Source organism: Trachemys scripta, chromosome 1 (assembly GCF_013100865.1).
Source record: "Trachemys scripta elegans isolate TJP31775 chromosome 1, CAS_Tse_1.0, whole genome shotgun sequence".
Classification (NCBI taxonomy): domain Eukaryota; kingdom Metazoa; phylum Chordata; order Testudines; family Emydidae; genus Trachemys; species Trachemys scripta.
In genome coordinates this window covers 238100636-238119089 of record NC_048298.1, presented here as the reverse complement: position 1 = coordinate 238119089, position 18454 = coordinate 238100636, and the positions used below count along the sequence as shown (strand labels likewise).

At 40.4% G+C, this 18454-nt stretch overlaps 1 protein-coding gene across 2 annotated transcripts; it reads right to left on the bottom strand.

Annotated features, from left to right (window-relative positions):
* Window positions 1-5372: 5372 nt before the first annotated feature.
* Window positions 5373-18245, bottom strand: LOC117870773. Of its 2 annotated transcripts, none has more exons than XM_034758123.1 (2): window positions 16511-18245; window positions 5373-10976 (listed from the first exon to the last, which is right to left on the bottom strand). In XM_034758123.1, exons 1-2 carry the CDS (start codon window positions 16636-16638, stop codon window positions 6605-6607), a joined length of 4500 nt encoding a protein of 1499 aa, XP_034614014.1. In that variant the 5' UTR covers window positions 16639-18245; the 3' UTR covers window positions 5373-6604. The 2 variants fall into 2 exon arrangements, with proteins under 2 accessions (XP_034614014.1, XP_034614015.1); XM_034758124.1 differs by having other exon boundaries at window positions 16641-18243.
* Between the last annotated feature and the right edge of the window lie 209 nt (window positions 18246-18454).

The following is an 18454-nucleotide window of genomic DNA, read 5'->3' as shown; positions in this document are numbered from 1 at the left end:
CTTCCATGCTCGGTGTAGTACTGGACAATGCAGCATGCACCCTGCGGGGGTGGGGGACAGGTGTTGTACTTTCTTGTGATGAAAATGCCCTGCCTTAGCCACACTTGCAGACAGGATACTGCGTTCCTGATTTGTTCCTATATGGCAGCTATCCCTATGTTTGCCTTCATTTTAAAATATTTTTCAAAGTGATCTGGGATGCTTCAGTTCTCGGCTGTGCAACATGAGACACGTCACAGGGGTTTGATTTTTAGAGAGCAGTTGCTTAGCACTTTATGAAAATCAGGCCCCTTTAAGATAGCTCAAGTTGGGCACCCAAAACCACTAGTCAAACTTGAACATATAACCCCTAATCTCTAAAACGCACATTTTTAGAGATGAACAATACAATACAACATTTATTTTCATGCACAGGTTTTATTATTTCTATAGACTCCCTCTGGTGGTAAGTTTCTGCAGTTCAGTTATACACATGTCATCAAAGCTCTGCTGGCCGGCCAAGAAGCCTACCATTTTACATACTCCTCCAGGTACCTGCAGTGCAATAAGATATAAGTAGTGGTAGAACCAACAAGGACAAACCAAGGAAAGCCATTTGAGGTGCATAATAGTTCAAAAATCCTACCAGGCCCTTCAGGTCATACAGCAACCATATTGGAAAGAGTCCAGAGAAGAGCAACAAAAATTATAAAAGGTTTAAAAAACCTGACCTATTAGGAAATGGGTATGTTTAGTCTTGAGAAAAGAAGACGGAGGGGGGGACCGGATAACAGTCTTCAAATATGTGAAGGGCTGTTATAAAGAGGACAGTGATCAATTGTCCTTCTTGTCCACTGATGATAGGACAAGAAATAATGGGCTTAATCTGCAACAAGGGAGATTTAGGTTAGATATTAGGAAAAAATTTTAACTGTAAGGATAGTTAAGCTCTGGAATAGGCTTCCAAGAGAGATGGTAGAATCCCCACAATTGGAGGTTTTTAAGAATTGGCCAAACAGACACCTGTCAGGGATGGTGTAGATTTAATTGATCCTGCTTCTTCGCAGGGGCGGGACTCGATGACTTCTTGAGGCCCCTTCCAGCCCTGCATTTCTATGATTCTATTATTCTTATTGCTAGCTCCACCTCCATTTACTTGCAGCATGCTATATAAATTAGACCACAAGATGGAGCTTTTTCACCGTGGCCAGTGGAGAGCTCCAGGATTTGACTGATAACCATCATTGGCCTAGAGAAGGGTGTTCTACTGAGCTACTGAAACAGCACATACCTCTTGGTATCTGTTGCTTGTAGAAGGGAGGGGGAGGGGAAATAAGCTGGATATGCATATTAGATTTTTATGTGTTTTTGCTCTAGTGAGACTGGTTTACTATGTGCTCTTACACTATATGTAGTTTACTGATGCTAGATGCTGGGGCTTGCATGTGGATTTTATTATACTTTAAGACTACAGGGCATGAATGCTTTGTAGTAAGCTGGTGAAAAACAGTCTGGTTTAATCTTCTACTTACCACCACTCCCCTCACTAACCACCATGCGATCACTCTCATGGACTTTAAGGTCAGATGGGACCATCGTGATCATCTAGTCTGACCTCCTGCACATTGCAGGCCACAGAACCTCGTCCACCCACACCTGTAATAGACCCATAATCTCTGGCTGAGTTACTGAAGTCCTCAAATCATGGTTTAAAGACTTAAAGTTACAGAAAATCCACCATTCATACTAGTTTAAACCTGTGAGTGACCCATGCCCCAAACTGCAGAGGGGAAAATTCCTTCCGGACCCCAAATATGGCGATCAGTTAGACCCTGAGCATGTGAGCAAGACCCCTCAGACAGACACTTGGGAAAGAATTCTCTGTAGTACCTCAGAGCCCTCCCCATCTAGTGTCCTATCACTGGCTGCTGGAGATATTTGCTGCTAGCAGTCGCAGATCGGCTACATGCCGTTGTAGGCAGTCTCGTCATATCACCCCCTCCATACATTTATTAAGCTCAGTCTTGAAACAAATTAGGTTTTTGCCCCCACTGCTCCCTTTGGAAGACTGTTCCAGAACTTCACTCCTCTAATGGTTATAAACTGTTGTCTAATCGCAAGCCTAAACTTGTTGATGGCCAGTTTATAGCTATTTGTTCTGGGGTCCACATTGGCACTTAGCTTAAATAACTCCTCTCCCTTCCTGGTATTTATCCCTCTGATGTATTTATAGAGAGCAATCATATGTCCCCTCAGCCTTCTTTTGGTTAGGCTAAACAAACCAAGCTCTGAGTCTCCCCTCATAAGGTAGGTTTTCCATTCCTCAGATCATCTTAGTAGCCCTTTTCTGCACCTGTTCTACTTTAAATTTTTCTTTCTTAGACATGGGAGGCCAGAATTGCACACAGTATTCCAGATGAGGTCTCAGCCGTGTCTTGTGTAATGGTACTAATACTTCCCTGTCTCCACTGGAAATACCGCACCTGATGCATCCTAGGACCAGGGGTGCTGGAACAATTTGTATAGTGGGGGTGCTGAGAGCCATTGAACCAAACTTAAACCCTGTATATGATGGAAACTACTTCAAGGGAGGGGATGCAGCAGCACCTATGCCTAGGGCTGCATTAACCTTTTTCGCAATTGCATCTCACTGGTGGCTCATAGTCATCCTGCGACCAACCAATACACCCAAGTCTTTCTCCTCCTCTGTCACTTCCAACTAACCAACTAAGTCCCCAGCTTATAGCAAAAATTCTTGTTGTTAGTCCCTAAATGCATGACCTTGCACTTTACACTATTTAATTTAATCCCATTCCTATTACTCCAGTTTTCAAGGTCGTCCAGATCTTCTTGTATGGTATTCCAGTCCTCCTCTCAAGCCTAATTCTTTTACTCCAAGTGCCCCAACCTCTAGTTTAAATTCATGCTTCTTGACTGCCTTCTTTTTCATGACCCTCAATGTTCAATTAAAGCAAAGTTACAAGAACTCAAATCAATGCAAAATGCACCGGAGCATGAAAAAATTGTCATCATTTTTGCTTGGGGTCCTAGCAAAAATAACTGCACATACAAATGAGGAAGATACTATTAACATTGGAAATTCTAAATAGAAACACATATGCAGGAATCGCTTTGCAGAAACCCTTTGCACTCTTATTTCTTTTCATTTGCAAGAAGGTTGTTGTGGTTTTGTGTATCTAGGTCTAAATTGGGATTTTCAAAAGCAGCATAAGGGAATCAGACACCTAAATCCCATTTAATTCAATGAGGTCTGAGTACTTCATTCCCTTAGGTGAATATCTAATTCCCTTATGCCCTTTTAAAATCCCAGCCCTAGTAAACTATAGTAGAATATAAAACAATAACATTTTACTGTAGCAGTACTGCATATGATTACATTAATAATTCAAATATAGAAAAGTAAACATCAGATGTGCTAACAAAAATAGCAAAAAAAATAATTTACTTGTTTGGACAAGGTGAGCAGCAATTCAGAAAGGGTTAAGGGATTCCTGCCTACCATACGGCTGGAGGCAACAAGGGAAAAAACCTCTGGGGCTTGTAGCCAGCAACTAAAAGTTGCTTTATTTTATGTCTTTTGTGTTCAAACAATAAATAGTGCCCTGAGCCAAGGTCCTTAAAGGGAGTTGGGTGTGGTGTTCGCTTTCCTTCCCAGGACAGTGATACAGCTCCCCCCCTCTCCCCCGCCGTCCCGCCCAGCTTACACCTGGTTTTTGTTAAATACCTAGGCTCAGTTTTGACATTTCCTTAATAATTATTGATACTAAAACACGTGGTTTACTTTACTGGGCCATCACACATTAGTCTGTAGTTGGTGTAAGCGTCTGCAGTGTTTTAAAGTTACTTGTGGTAGGTGACAGGGGTGCTGGAACAATTTTCATAGCGGGGGTGCCGAGAGCCATTGAACTAAACTGGAAACTCTGTATATAATGGAAACCACTTCAAGCTAGGGGGTGCGGCAGCACCCCCAATGCCCCTAGTTCCAGCACCTATGGTAGATGATCAATTGATGTTAATGTATTTATCACTTTTCTAACCCATATAGATTGAGGCATACAGAAATGCAAAAATCACCCCCTAAAAATTTCTCTACCCCACTAATATCTGACTTGTACTGAAAGGAAAGTGTTCCAGAATACTGTGGTAGCGCTTCAGCAGCATCAAGAGAAGCAGACATGTAGGATATACACAGAGAGGGGTTGGGCTTCCTGGTACACATAGATAAAATTCCCTGTGCATTGCCCAAATAACACTTTATCAATTTCCAGACAGCTAGTAAAGGCTCCCTAATTCTGGGTGGTGATTTTTCCAACCATGTGAACTGCAGGTTTTTATTACAGAAAATAAATGCTCATTTTTAATAAAAAAACCATCCCCACTTCAACCAGATCTAGCTGCAATTTTTAGAACCCAACTAGAGAACAGGCAAACAGAGAATTTACTATTCTAGTTTGATGTGAATGTTTTTTAGGTGACAGGGCACTTTCAAACTAGGCCATGTAATACTGAATAATAATATCAATCATGCTTAGTTCAGTTCTAAGAAGCCTCCATGGCTGCTGGCTCAAAAAGTCTCCATGGATGAAATTCCCCCCTGTGCAGAGGTCCAGTATTATACAACCCATAAATTCTACTTACTCCCAATGTTGTGGCTTTAAGGGGTGCACAGTGGGGTGCACAGTCCTTTTATCTGGCCCTCTGCATGGGGGGGGGAGATAGGGGGGAGAGGGGAAGATTTCACTCCATGAGCTTCTTGCTGCCAGGAAGGCTAATGCTATGTCTTCAAGGAAAAATTTAAAATATCACCTTCTTTAGCTATCAGGGAACACTGTGTTCCATGTCACCTCTCAAAGCAGTGTCCCCGGCCTGCCCAGCCCAGCTGTCATCTGTGTATCTGTGCTCTTTACACTGTCATCAAAGGGATTTGAATTTAGAAGGCTGCCAGTCTGCTCATGTCATCATTCTCTTGGCTGGAGTCATAGAGGAGCATTCTGCCAGTCTGGAAAACAAGCAACAGCCAGACCAGTAAAACGTACTGCGTAGCTGCAGACAGTGTCTAACATATTCAAAGGAATGTGGTGCAGTGGACTGTGGGTAAAGAAGAGCTTATTTGCATAAACTCTGCCCCTTCTAAATTAGCTCTGCAATTTTCAGAAGCTTACTGCCACTTAAAAGATTGGGGTTTTAATTGGCTTTTCAGGCAGGCTGACCTTGGCTGTCAAAGAGCCAGGATCTGTGTACGGATGGTGGTGGATAACATTTAATGAATCAAAGCCCTTAGGAAGTGCCCTTTAAAGAAAGGCCTTTTTAATTAGAAAAGGCTTCTCTCCACAGTGCTCAACTTATGAAAACAAGGCAGATACGCTGGCACATGTGAGAGTTGACTTTATTATATTAATATCTACCTACCTACCACAGGGTGTTATGTGGCATTAACGGCAAGATTCCATTTTGCAGCTACATTCTGTTCATCAGCTGGGCAGAAAGAAGCAAACATAACAAACCGATCCTGTCTACCAAAGCAAAGCCAGGGACATGCAAACTTTACGCAGAAGTTGCTATTATTGTCCATTCTGAACATCACATTCCACTGGCACATTTCAATGACATTGGCTGCTCATTATTATCAAGTTTCATATCGTACTACGGTAAACATTTGCTACACTTGACAGGAAAGCACGAGCACGATAAGATTTTCCAATGAGTAACTTTAATATCCATGGCAATGCCTGCCTTGGGCCTGTGTGCCCCTGATATGCCACAAAGGCAATTTAACCCCAATCCTGCAAAGTGCTGAATCCCTCCTGCACCATTCTCAGCAGCCTGTTTTCATTGACCTGCTCAGCACCTTACAGGACTGGGCCCTTTGTGAGTACTTGTAGTTGCTGCATTATGGCCCTTTGTGAACACAGGAGTAGCTATAGCGTGACATGCATGAGGGAATAACCTATCTCTACAAACACATCTCAATACTGTACACACCCAAAAGTGTAAATATCTTGACAGAAGGTTCAATCAATATTTTCCCAATATTTATACCACAGAACATAAGCGCCCGATAGTAAATTATTTAACATATTGTCCTTTCAGGACTTTCCTGCAGATAAAGGAAGCATCTATCTTTCTGCACATTACCCATGAAACATTATGCATGTTAGCAAGGATCAGCCTTTGCATTTACAGCTTTAAAGCTAGAACTTAAGTGGCCATTTTTGACCTAACGAAGCCTGACATTGTCTAAAGCCATTCCTAGAAGGAGTAGTAACAGCGTTTTACTAAAATGAGTAAATACAAAGGAAAGTTCATCCTCAAAATACCCTAGTTACAAACAAAACCGAGCATTTATCAAGGAGAGATTGGAGCAGGATTAAATTGTTGATGATCTCTCAGCCCCTCTCATAATAAATTGATGATTAATCTGATGATATATTTGCAGTGATCTTCTGGCCAGCGTTTAAGAAAGGGAAAAGAATCACACCCTAAAAAATACGCATCAATATCCATGCAATTACGAAGTGATAATTTAATGTCTTGAACATTGAAGGAAAAAAAGAAAGATCTGATGATACAAATAATTGAGGTCATTAGTTTACCTGTAGAGCTATCAGGTGTGATGTTTAAATGTGTCACTTACTCTAACTATCATTGGTTTAAAAGATGAATTTAGGGGTCCTTCACTGTAACTTTCTGCTATGTATTTTGCGTGTGCTGCTGTTCTAGTGCAGTCCTGGAGTTCTGTTTTTCTGTCATTTCTTTGATCAGACCCTGGCCTCCTGGCCTTTCCTTCAGCAGCAACATTTTCATGCTTTGCTAAATCATTTGATGTTAGTTTACAGTACTTCTTAAAGCCATGCTGGGTTTTCCTCTGTTCTACAGGATTTTTATCATGTTTGGATACATCATTTGATAGGGGTAATTTTTGGTAGTTATCAATGTTATGCCAAGGATTCTCCTCTAATGTTGAATCACTTCGATGCTTCATGAGATCACTTGGCAATGAAGCTTGATACGTCTCAAAATCACACAAACTGTTTTTCTTTCCTGAACTATTAGTTTCATGCTTCTCCAGTTTACTTGAGGAAGGTAACCGGTATTTCTCAACTTTGAGATGTGGATTTTTCTTTTCTTTAGTACTAATTTCATGCTTCCTAAAATCATTTGCTATTGGTATTTGTTGCTTTTTCTCTACTGCAGTATTTTTTCCATGTGTCACCAATTTATTTGATGCGGTTAATTGGCACTTCTCAGAGCTATGATGTTTATTCTTCTCTTTCACAGTGTTAGTTTCATGCTTTCTAAAATCATTTGATATTGGTATTTGTTGCTTCTTCTCTACTGTGGTATTTTTTCCATGCTTGACTAATTTATTTGATGAGGTTAATTGGTACTTCTCAGAACTATGATGTTTATTCTTCTCTTCCACAGTTTCAGTTTCATGCTTCACAAAATCATCTGACAATGGTGTTTGTTGTTGCTTTTCTACTGTAACATTATTTTCTTGCTTCACCAATGAACTTGATGATGGTTTTTGATTCTTCTTAGGGTTACACAAGGTATCTCTCTCTACTGCACCTTTCTTTCCATGCTTCTGTGGTGCATTTCTTGAAAGTAACTGGTACTCTTCAAAATTATGATGGGTACTTCTCTCTTGGACAGTTTTGCTTTCATGCTTCCCTATACTTCTTGATGATGGCTTTTGGTAATTTTTAAAGTTACTCTGGATATTTCTTGCCTCTGCAGCATTATTTTCATGTTTCATTGATTCACGGGATGAGAACAGTTGGTATCTCTCAGTATTACAACAGGTGTTTTCCTCTTCTGTTGTATCATATTCATTTTCCACTAAATCTCTTGATGGCATTTGGTATTTGATGCTACACAAGGTATTTCTTGGTCCTGGAGTGTTAATTTTATTCTTTGATAAGGGTAATTGGCATGTCTCAAAACTAGACGAATTCTTCTCTTTTGCACTATTATCCTTATGCTTCTTCTCTACCATCGTATCATTTTCATGTTTCAAACCATTATCTGAAGACAGCATTTGGTACTCTTCATATTTATGTAAGTTATTTCTCTCACTTGTACTATTATTTTCATGAGTCACCATTTCATTTGAGGAAGGAAACTGGTTTTTCTCAAAGTTCTCATCTCTCATCTCATTTTCATAATTCAGAGTATCATTTGGAGTTGGCAGTTGGTCTTGCTCCAGATTACTCCAGGGTCTTGTTTTTACCACAGTATTATTTTCGTGCTTCTCTGATTCATTTGGCGAGGGTAGTCGGTACTTTTCACAGTTATTCAAGGGCATTCTCCCTACTGCGATATTCTTTTCAGGCTTCAACAGTGCTTTTGATGAGGGTAATTGGGATTTCTCTACTTTACTCAAGAGACTTATCTCTTCTGCAGTGTTATTTTCATGCTTCCCCAGTTCATTTGGTGAGAGTAACTCATTCTTCTCAAAAACATGATGGATATTCTTCTCTTTGACTGTATTATTTTCATGGTTTATGACATCACTTGATGATGGTGGTGTCTGGTAATTCTCACGGTTATACATAGCATTCTTTGCTATAATATCACCTTTATGCTTTGCTGACTCATTTGAAGAAGGTAATTGGTACTCATCAGAATTATGACAAGCCTTCTTATCTTCTACACTATAGGTTTCATCTTTCACCAAATCTTTTGATGATGGGATCTGGGGCTTTTCAATAGCATGCCAGATTCTTTGTTCTGTAGCATTGTTTTCGTGCTTTGTTAAATAATTTGATGAGAATGATTGACATGTCTCAGAATTAGGCCAGGGATTCTCATCTGCAATGTCACTTTCATGCTTCATAAAATACTTTGATGGCATTTCATAAATCTCCAGATTACACAAGGTACTCCTTTCCCTGGCAGTATTGTTTTCCTGACTTGCCATTTCATTTGATGATAATTGGTCCTTCCCAAAATTCTCTTCTGGAATATAACACCTGTGCTTCATTAAATAACTTGACAATGGACCTTGGTCCTTTTCAAAATCAGAGCAGATATGCTTTCCTTCTACAATACCACTTTTTTCCTTCTTTGAATCATTTGTCTGAGTCATAGTCGGATTTGATACGTTAATGCTGAAATTATCAATGTTATTTTGTTGACCAAGCATTTGATGTGGTTGTGATTCCTGGGTTATTTGTTCAGTTTGCATTTGACAATCAGACAGCTTGTTTGGATTTATGTCTGGCTCCTCTTCTTGCTTAGCTGTGACTTTGCAATCATTTTTTCTAGAACTAGGAAATATTTCCTGTTTATAGTGAAATTTCTCTCTTTTTACAGCTGCTTTGGAATGTTTGCCTTTAAAATCGGATGCATTTTCTTGCCTTGGCATCAGCGGTGGCATTTTGTCAGTAACTGGTATTTTGACAATTAATTGCAGGTCATCATTTGGAGGCACTACATTCTGAGATGCCTGAGCTACTGGGGAGCAAAACGATGGAATATTTTCCGATAGTTTCTCCTCCGGGAAACATTTTTGGCTTGCAAAGAGAGGATCTTTTTCTGACTCCGAGAACTCTATTTCTGTCTCCTTTGAACTGCATGCATTCACTGTTATTTTAGGAATACCAACCTCTTTAATATCCTGGGGACTGTATGCGCTGGATCCTTCAGCTATACCAGAATAAGGCAAGTTAGTAGACGGATTGTCTTCACTAACATTTTGAGCAGTTTTATTATCCCCTAATGAAGATGTATCAAATCCAGCTAATGTGCTATTCCCCTTGTGAGATAGGGTGGGTTTAGATAAGGTAGGAATGCAGTCTGCAAGGGATTTATTTTTACAGAAAGTAGAAGAGCGGTCTAGATTAGGAAGAAAACCAGGTCCTTGGTTTGTGGAATCTATTTTAGTCTCTGCACTGTCCTTGTTGTCAGTCATGACCTTGGGCATTACACATTGTACAGTTTGCATCTGTCCTTTGTACTCTCTGTCTTGTGCCCTATTTTCTGGCATTTCATTCTTACCAGGCTTAATATCATGTTTGCTGTCAGAGTCACTCATCTCTACCATTTGAGTGCCATGATCAAAAGGCTGATTACTTTCAGTGTTGTTTGTCAACCAGCTCCAAGGATGGCTAATTTCAGTCACAACACTGAATCTAGGCATTGGAGCCGTCGTACACACTAAATACTGGGACTGAGGGCTATTTAGAACTGGGGCTGTCACAGTGTGTAGCACTGTGACCTCTGGTTTGTGAATAGGTGTTCTACTTGGGACCTTTGTATTATTTTTCTCACCTTTGCGCAACAGCAATGTTTTTGCCTCTGTGGCTGAACAAACAGAACTAGCCTGTTCAAACTTTTCCTTCAGTTTGGAGAAAACAGAATTCTTGCTGATAATTTTTGGCAAATTGCTGTTAGGCTCTTTCTTTTTCCAGACAGAAGCTTTCTCCTTAGTTTCTTTCTCCTCTGCAGCTAAAAATTTCTTCAGAATGTTTTTCACTGTATTTTTCCCACTCAGGCCATTCCACTTGACCCTCTCATTGGGCATTATCTTTTTGTTCTCTTCTAGTGCTTGACCGCTTCCTTTTTTTTCCTTATTTTTGTCTAATTTGTTAACAGTGGCATTTAGACAGCCCCTGTTTACCCACTGCTTTTCTTTAATGATTAGCTTGCCAACTTCTCTTGTCTTTTTTATGTAAGGTTCACGATTGTTGTTCATGAACTTGGACTGCAAAAGCTGGAATCTTGTGGGGCGCTTGCTTGTGTTTGCACTTTGGCATTCAGGATTATAAATCACCTTGTTTCCTTTGCCTTCTGCCCATTTTGCCTTCTTCCTCGGCATCTGTGGGTCGCAGGCCGCGAGGTCTGTGATGTAAAGCAGCAGGCTGCTGAGGACAGCAAAAGCCCCTGGTTCTGTTGCCATCCTATTTAGCTTCTTCTTCAGCACCATGGGATCTATCAGCAGCTTATCATCGCAAAACTTTGTACATTTAGTGCTGTATAAAAGAAAATGAATGCTCTTTTGAAGTCATCAGTATTGCCTCTACTTCCTTACTCTGTATTACTTTTATTTTATTTGTTAACAGATCCTTTCTTTTATAACAGAAATCTTCTAAAACTTGTTTTACAACTTAAATCAAGATAAACTTAGTATTATACACAAATAGAAATTGGTCTGTGGAAGTCCCTACAGCTGTACTGACAAGATCCACAACCAGTCACTTTCTTCTAATCTTATTCTTTTTAATTACATGTATAGTGCATTAAACAGAAGATCTTAACTTACAGTTCTTAACTGGGTCATAGTTAGTTGCCTGTTAACAGCATGCACAATATTTTAGAAGCCTCATGAAGCATCTTGTGGTGTGTGTATGCAGGTTTTTAATAACAATCCTACATTGTGCAGCCTGCAATTTCTCCTGTGTTTTGTGACACTTGTTTAAACATTTGGGTAGCACTGGACAGTAACTGGGAAATACTCACGAGAATAAACAACACTAACAATGGTGAACAAAGCTCATCTGTGCCATTCCTCACTTTCTTTAAATTCTATTGTCCCCTGATACACAAATGTTACCAAACATTTCCACTCCCGCTAAACAATAAAGAAGATGAGAATACACTCAGTATGGAAATACAGCTGTGCCTCTGGCTTAACATAAAAACAAAATCTGAAGGCTGAAAAGTGTAGATCAGCCCCAGACTCGGGTTTCACTGTAGATACAATTTAGAAATTAGCAGGAACCTTTCCAGTTAACAAGGAGTCTAATCTAATCTGGGACATTTGGCATGTGGGAAATGCCCCCTTAAATCTATTTTCCAAAAGGATCACACCAATGACAAGTAGGACAGAACTAGCAAGAGAGCATTTTATATAATGACAGCCATGGCAATGTCACTTGACTACTGCACCCTTTCAGTATTTAACCTGGAGCAGGAAATCTGGCATGCTGTCTCTACAGTTCAGTTTGGAGAATTAGGCCTTCAGAGAGTTGAGGGTTTAAAAAATGGTGCTGATTGGTTACTAAATAAAATACAGAACTTAGTGCAAAAGCTGCAGAGTGAAGTCAATAACATAAGATAGTGCTCTGGAAAAAAACGCAAGAGGTGTCAGCTTTCTAGCACCCATGAGAAAATGGATTACTTCACTGTGCAGTAAAATAGTGTTGTGGATGGAGTCCAGCCAACACACCAGTCGAAGATTCAGCGTATTCATTTTTATGTCCTCCTCATTTATGAGCAGAAGCGGGACAACAAATTCTGTAAACTAAACCTGATGTGCACTAATAAGGTGCATAAATAGAACAAAGAGAGGTTGCAAAACTGTTAAGATTTTATGTAGTATCAGTCTTCATAACTCTATTCGTATAGGGCCAGATCCTGCCACTCTTACTGACAGCAGGTTTGTACACCATTGATTTCAATGGAAAATTAAAACCAAACCTATGTAGTGATTTTAATAGGACTACCTGCAGATTATGGTACTGCTCATTGTCAAAAAGTGTGGCAAAATCTGGCTTTCAGATGGCTACATTTCAAGTATTCAGAAGAGAAGGCACTTAAAAATTACATACAACAGCATGGGATTAAGCTGGTGGATCTAATAGGTTCTATTTATAATGACCTTCTGGGTATTTTAAAAGACCAAAACAGATTTTAACAACTGGTTGATGTCTGTATAACAAACAACTAAGCTCTGGGTTTCAACTGTGAATGACTACATTTCACCATAGCACAGGTGCCCTCCGCATACACAGTGCATGGTAACACAGATTAAATACCCCTTCACGTAAGCAGTAACACACACAAGGACAGAAATATAATGAAGCCAGTTCTGATGTCATATTTGTTACAACTGGTGTTAATTTCAGAAGGATGCCCTCATTGGCTATCATTAGATTGCAGTTCCCCCTCCTATTATGGATAAGGGCATTTAAGGCAGGAGGAGATTAAATAAAGTCACTCTTTTAAAAGCATATTTTTTTGGATTGCAATGGGCAGAGAAAGCCAAATGTTCAATGTATTTCAATCAAGAGTTCTGATGGATTTATAATTTTGAAAACTCCGTTATCATGACATTTGAGTTAATTATTACCAGTTTAGTTTGAATTTTTTTGTGAGAATTAAGGGAAAAAAGAAACTCTCTCCCACTTGCTCTAGCCCTGCCCTATTTTTCTGTCTAGCTGACCTCTGGCTGCAAGCTTGCCAGGGTAGGGGCTGTTCCTTATTCTCTCTAAAAAGTGCCTACCATACTGTGGACATTCCCATAAACATATAATAAAGAATGGGATCACCTAGCTTCCACTAACATCAATAGCAAAACCCCAATTGACTGCAATCGGAACAGAATCAGATCCTCTTGTTATTGGTTTGGAGTTCGTTAAAATAGAATTAGGTGGTAAAAGAAACAATAGTGATCTCTGTTAAGGGTTTACCCATAAGTCAAATCATTAGGATGCATTTTCAGAAATATTACACTGTTTTATAGGTACACAACATTATTTTGTGTATGTCCTATATCAGAATGTCTGGTCTATATTTATCAGCTAGTAACAGAAGATGAACAAGAGCTACTCTACCTATTCAGGGCATCTGAAGTTTTTCCAAGATGATCTCACCCACAAATGAGCATTACAATGTATTTGTGAAAAAATCTGCTCTCTTGGATGACCATGTACCGTGAAATATAAATCCTGGGTTCTATATATGAAGTTATTTCTCTAAAATAAACACAGATGTGTGGGGACATGGGGGAATGCTGATACTATTGTCACAGCATTAAAAAGCCCCAATGCATTTCCTAAGGGAGAGTCTACAGCACAAAGTCCTGCAGGGAAATCATGACCACATTGAATGGAAGTTTTGACCTGGATACCAATGGGGTCAAGATTTCATCCCTAATATTATCCCAACACCTGTCCTTCACTCCTTGGACTATAACCACCTGTCATTATAGCTGAGAGAAACTGGGCAGAATGGTCCCTTAGGGTTGTTGTGCATAGTGGGAGTCTGTTAACACCATTTCATAAACAGTCAGAGGGTTCTTTGTTGAGAAGTGCAAGGCACTACCCCAGGCTATGAGCTAGGCTAGGGAATGAGGTAATAGCATTCTGGAACTGGAACCTGGAACTCCCCCATGGCAGTGGGCAGCACTAACGCATACAGTAGAACATCAGAGTCATGAGCACCTCGGGAATGGAGGTTGTTCATAACTCTGAACAAAATGCCACGGTTGTTCTTTCAAAAGTTTATAACTGAACATTGACTTAATACAATTTTGAAATTTTACTATGCAGAAGAAAAATGCTGCTTTCCCTTTATTTATTTTTTAGTAATTTATGTTTAACATAGTACTGTACTGTGTTTCTGTGTGTGTGTGTGTCTGCTGCTGCCTGATTGCATACTTTTGGTTCCAAATGAGGTATGTGATTGACTGGTCAGTTCGTAACCCTGGTGTTTGTAACTCTGAGGTTCTACTGTACCAGGCTTCTCTTCCCTCCCCCCAAAAGCCATTTTTTTAAATTATGCTGCCATCTGCCTTAGGAGATCTAGATGAGCTATTTTCTGGATATTTTTGTCCTAACTACATGATTTTAAATGTCAAAGAACGGGCTGATCACATGTGTGTCCAGGTGATCTAAGACCAGTTTCAAAAGATCTTGTTCATTTGCTTATTTTAAATGAACCCCATCCACTCAGCAATAATATATTTTCAAGAGGCAAGCAGGCAATGTACTTATTTATGCATAGTTGTTTGCAGTGGTGTTATAGCTATGTTGGTCCCAGGACAGGAACGACACAAGGTGGGTGAAGTAGTAGTTTTTATGGGATCAACTTGTGTTGGTGAGCTTTCGAGCTACACAGAGCTCTTCTTCAGGTCTGGGAAAGGTACTCAGAATGTTGCAGCTAAATACAAGGTGAGCATAAGGAGTTAACACATTGCAAGAAACCATTCAAAATGAAGTGGGCAATTAAAACCTCAGCAGTCATAGGACAAAGGTGAGTTAATAGTTTACAGATTGTTGTAATAAGACATATACTTCATGTGTCAGTATATTTATGCTTGTATCTGTAATTTTCACTCCATGCATCTGAAGAAGTGGGTTTTTTTACCCATGAAAGCTTATGCCCAAATAAATCGGTTAGTCTTTACATTGCCACACAGCTACCCCTCTGATACAAGATATATATTAGTATCTCTATTGTATCCATGATTTCTGGTGTCTATCAGAGTTATGAATTTAAGCTCCCAGGCTCGCCTCTTGAAGGTGTTGTGTCAGTTTTCTTTGAGGGTGTAGACTGAGAGGTCAGATATGGAGTTATTATTTTATGACAAGAGTTCACTCATGGGTAATGTTTTTGTCTTTTATCATTTTTCTGTATGAGTTTATTTGAGAGTGTTGAGATTGTCTGGTTTCACCCCTATAGTGATTGCTAGGGCATTTGATGCACTAGATGAGGTATACCATATGTTGCAATAGGTACGTGTAGTACCCATGGATCTTGAAAGGTTCCTATGGGGGATATTGAACATTGTAGCAGTGGAAATATGGCTACGGGTTTTGCATCTGTTCTGGCAGGGTGTGGTGCCGCTCTGAGTTGGTGTGTCCTGGTCTGTGGGGAGCTTGTTTCTGACGATGAGTTTGGCAAAGTTGGGGGGTTGTTTGAAGGCCAGAAAAGGGGGTTTGGTAAAGATTTCTCTCAAGATGTGATCCCCATCAAGTTTGGGTTGTAATTGTTTGATGATACCTCATATGGCTTCCAGCGTGGGGTGATAGGTGACAGCTAGGGGTACATGGTCAGTGGACTTTTTTTCTGTATTGAAGCAGGTTCTCTCGGAAAATTAGGATGACCCATTCCATGATGTGATCTAGTTCTCTAGTGGAGTATCCTTATATTGTGAAGACGGTTTTATGTGTGTTAAAGTGTATATCTTGGACTTTCTCCTCAGAGCATATTCTGTGGTATTTGAGTGCCTGGCTGTAGAGACCAGATTTCTAGGTGTGTTTGGGGTGGTTGCTGGATCTGTGGTGGTAAGTGTGGTGATGTGAGGGTTTCTTGTATATAGTGGTGTGTAAGGTTTCTTGCAACATGAGTTAACTCCTTATGCTTAACTATCTGTTCCACCTGGTCTTTAGCTGTGACACACTGATTACCTTTCCCGGACCTGAAGAAGAGCCCTGTATAAGCTCGAAAGCTTGTCTCTCTCACCAACAGAAGTTGGTCCAATAAAAGATATTACCTCCCCCACCCTGTCTCTCTTATTTATTCACAGGCACTTCTGTGACACTCATCACTGTAGTATCTGAGTACCAAAAGCCTGATACACTAGCAGGCTGAAATGCAATCTAATCCCAGTGACTGGGTTAGCCCAGTGAAAGCCTTCATAGCAGACACTGTAATGTCACAGACTTGAGAATGGTCAGACCCTGTGCCTATGGGGGCAGAGGAGATGTGTTCAGCACCTGAGCAGGAAGAGCTGCTGGAGGTAGGCCAGGGAGAGGGAGCTCATACAAATATGTTTACTAACCCAATGAACAACCCCTGGATCCTGGCCCCTTCTTGCCTCTGTTCTGGGATTGTGGGGGTTTCTGGAGCCCTAGACCAGCAGTAGTGCCTATGCAGTCCTGCAGAGGGAGGGTAGTTTCCAACAAACATACACTTTAGAGGCTTGGGGAGCTCTCCTTTTTATCATCAGTAGGTGGGTGCTGGGCGTTGCCCTTCTTAGTGCTCTTCAGCCCATACTAAGCCATTCAGTCTCGCTGGCTGGCATGCAGTAGGAGCACCATGGTTTGCCAGCGCTGCAAGGGAAGGCTTGCATTAACAACAACAGTGTATCCAGGGGTTGTTAACAACAACAACAACACAGAACTTTCACAAAATATTCACAGTAGATTTTGTCAAAACCTTTTGTAAAAAGAAACAAACTAATTCTTGGCCCTCAACTACTTGGGTTTCCATTTAGGCATTATTATGCCAATGTATCTCAGAGAGGACTAGGCAAGCAGGGAGTGCAGAACAAGGGCAGTGCAGGTTCCCCCCATGCCGCCTTGCTGACATGGCAGGACTGCAGGGGTACAAATGGTTTCATTTTCTCGAAGAGGTGCTCAGCTTTTAAGAGGCCACGTAAAGCTGCATTAGACAGAGTGAAACTGTCATCCTAACTAAAGAAGGCTTCTACTTAGCTCCTTTGCATGACAAGTATTTCCCACTACACTGTTCCATTCTTCACCCCCTATACAGTATGCAGCCCTAGCCACCCTAGCCAGGGTCATCAAGTGAGGGCTACAATAGCTTCAGCCTGGGCAGCCAATCAGGACAAGTTGTTTTACTATGAGCTGCATGATTGGTCACCCCATTGACCCACATAAAACTCCCACTGCCTGGCTGAAGGTGGCTATAGGTGCGGGAGAGAGAACACTTGGCAGGAGCTATGCTGGTTCTCATGCCCACTTGCCCCTATTAGAAAGCTTTTCTTACCTGCTCACACAGCAATGTTCAGACAGACAGGCCTGGCCATATGGTTTGTAATTGCTACATGTGATTTAAGTTCTGATAAATTAGGTTATTTGTATCCTATTTGCACTAGCCGGTTGTATTTTCTTTTCTCTACACTGGGTAATGTTAAGTTATTGTCTGGTCAGGAGTAATCAGTGAGTTGGCTCTTGTTTCAGCACCTTTTTCTTAGTGCTAGCAAGTTTTAATACATCGAGTGGAGAGAGGCTTCAATAGTAAAGCTGGTTCAAAGTTTGTTGGGAAAGGTGGTTGGTGATTTGTTACTGGGAAATGAAGGTTACTCTGTACCACAAGATAAGCCCACTTAAAGAAGTTTCCAGGAGTTGACTATCAGCAGCTCTAACTTAGTGTTAGTTGAATCTTGGTTTGAGTCAGACGGCCATGACGGGGGAGGCAAAAAGACTGTTTTAGTCTTGGGACCACACGTAGTATCTTGAGGGCACCTGTCTTTGCATGTAATTTGGTTCAAGGAATAGCCTACAGTAAGGGAAAGCAACAACAGTGTTCCTTTGCAGTAGTGGTTACTCTTATTCACGCTGATGTTTAAACCTTGTTATGTCTTTAATAAAGTGGTGGCCAATGGCCTATTTTCCCCTATAACTGTGGAAACAATGTTTTGTTAGTATTTGCCTACTTTATAGCTTCTGTCTATGTGAACCATCTTTGTAAAATTAGATTTGCTCTTCTGTCTCTGAAATTAAGTTTGATCATGAATGTAAGGTAAGATGAATAATGGGATAGCTTTGATACAATCTAGAAGAACAATATTGACAATTGTTAACTTAAAAAACACAGCAACCATATGTTTAGTTCAACCTTTCAAAGTCTAATGATGCGGCATGCTGTCTTTGTGGAATGATGATTTCTTTTCCGCTGGAGATTTTTTCCTGGGTAAAGGAAAAGTTAGATGTACAAGAGAAAATCGTACCTTATGAGAGCTACATTCTTCTCTCTTCTT

What these genes read in the sequence shown, in the direction of transcription:
- LOC117870773 (XM_034758123.1), bottom strand. Translation starts at nt 16,638, where the DNA reads ATGTTTGTTGGAAACTACCCTCCCTCTGCAGGACTGCATAGGCACTAC. An exon ending in ATCCAGGGGTTGTTCATTGG is followed by an intron (nt 10,977 to 16,510) that starts GTTAGTAAACAT and finishes TCTTTTATACAG; the next exon opens with CACTAAATGTACAAAGTTTT.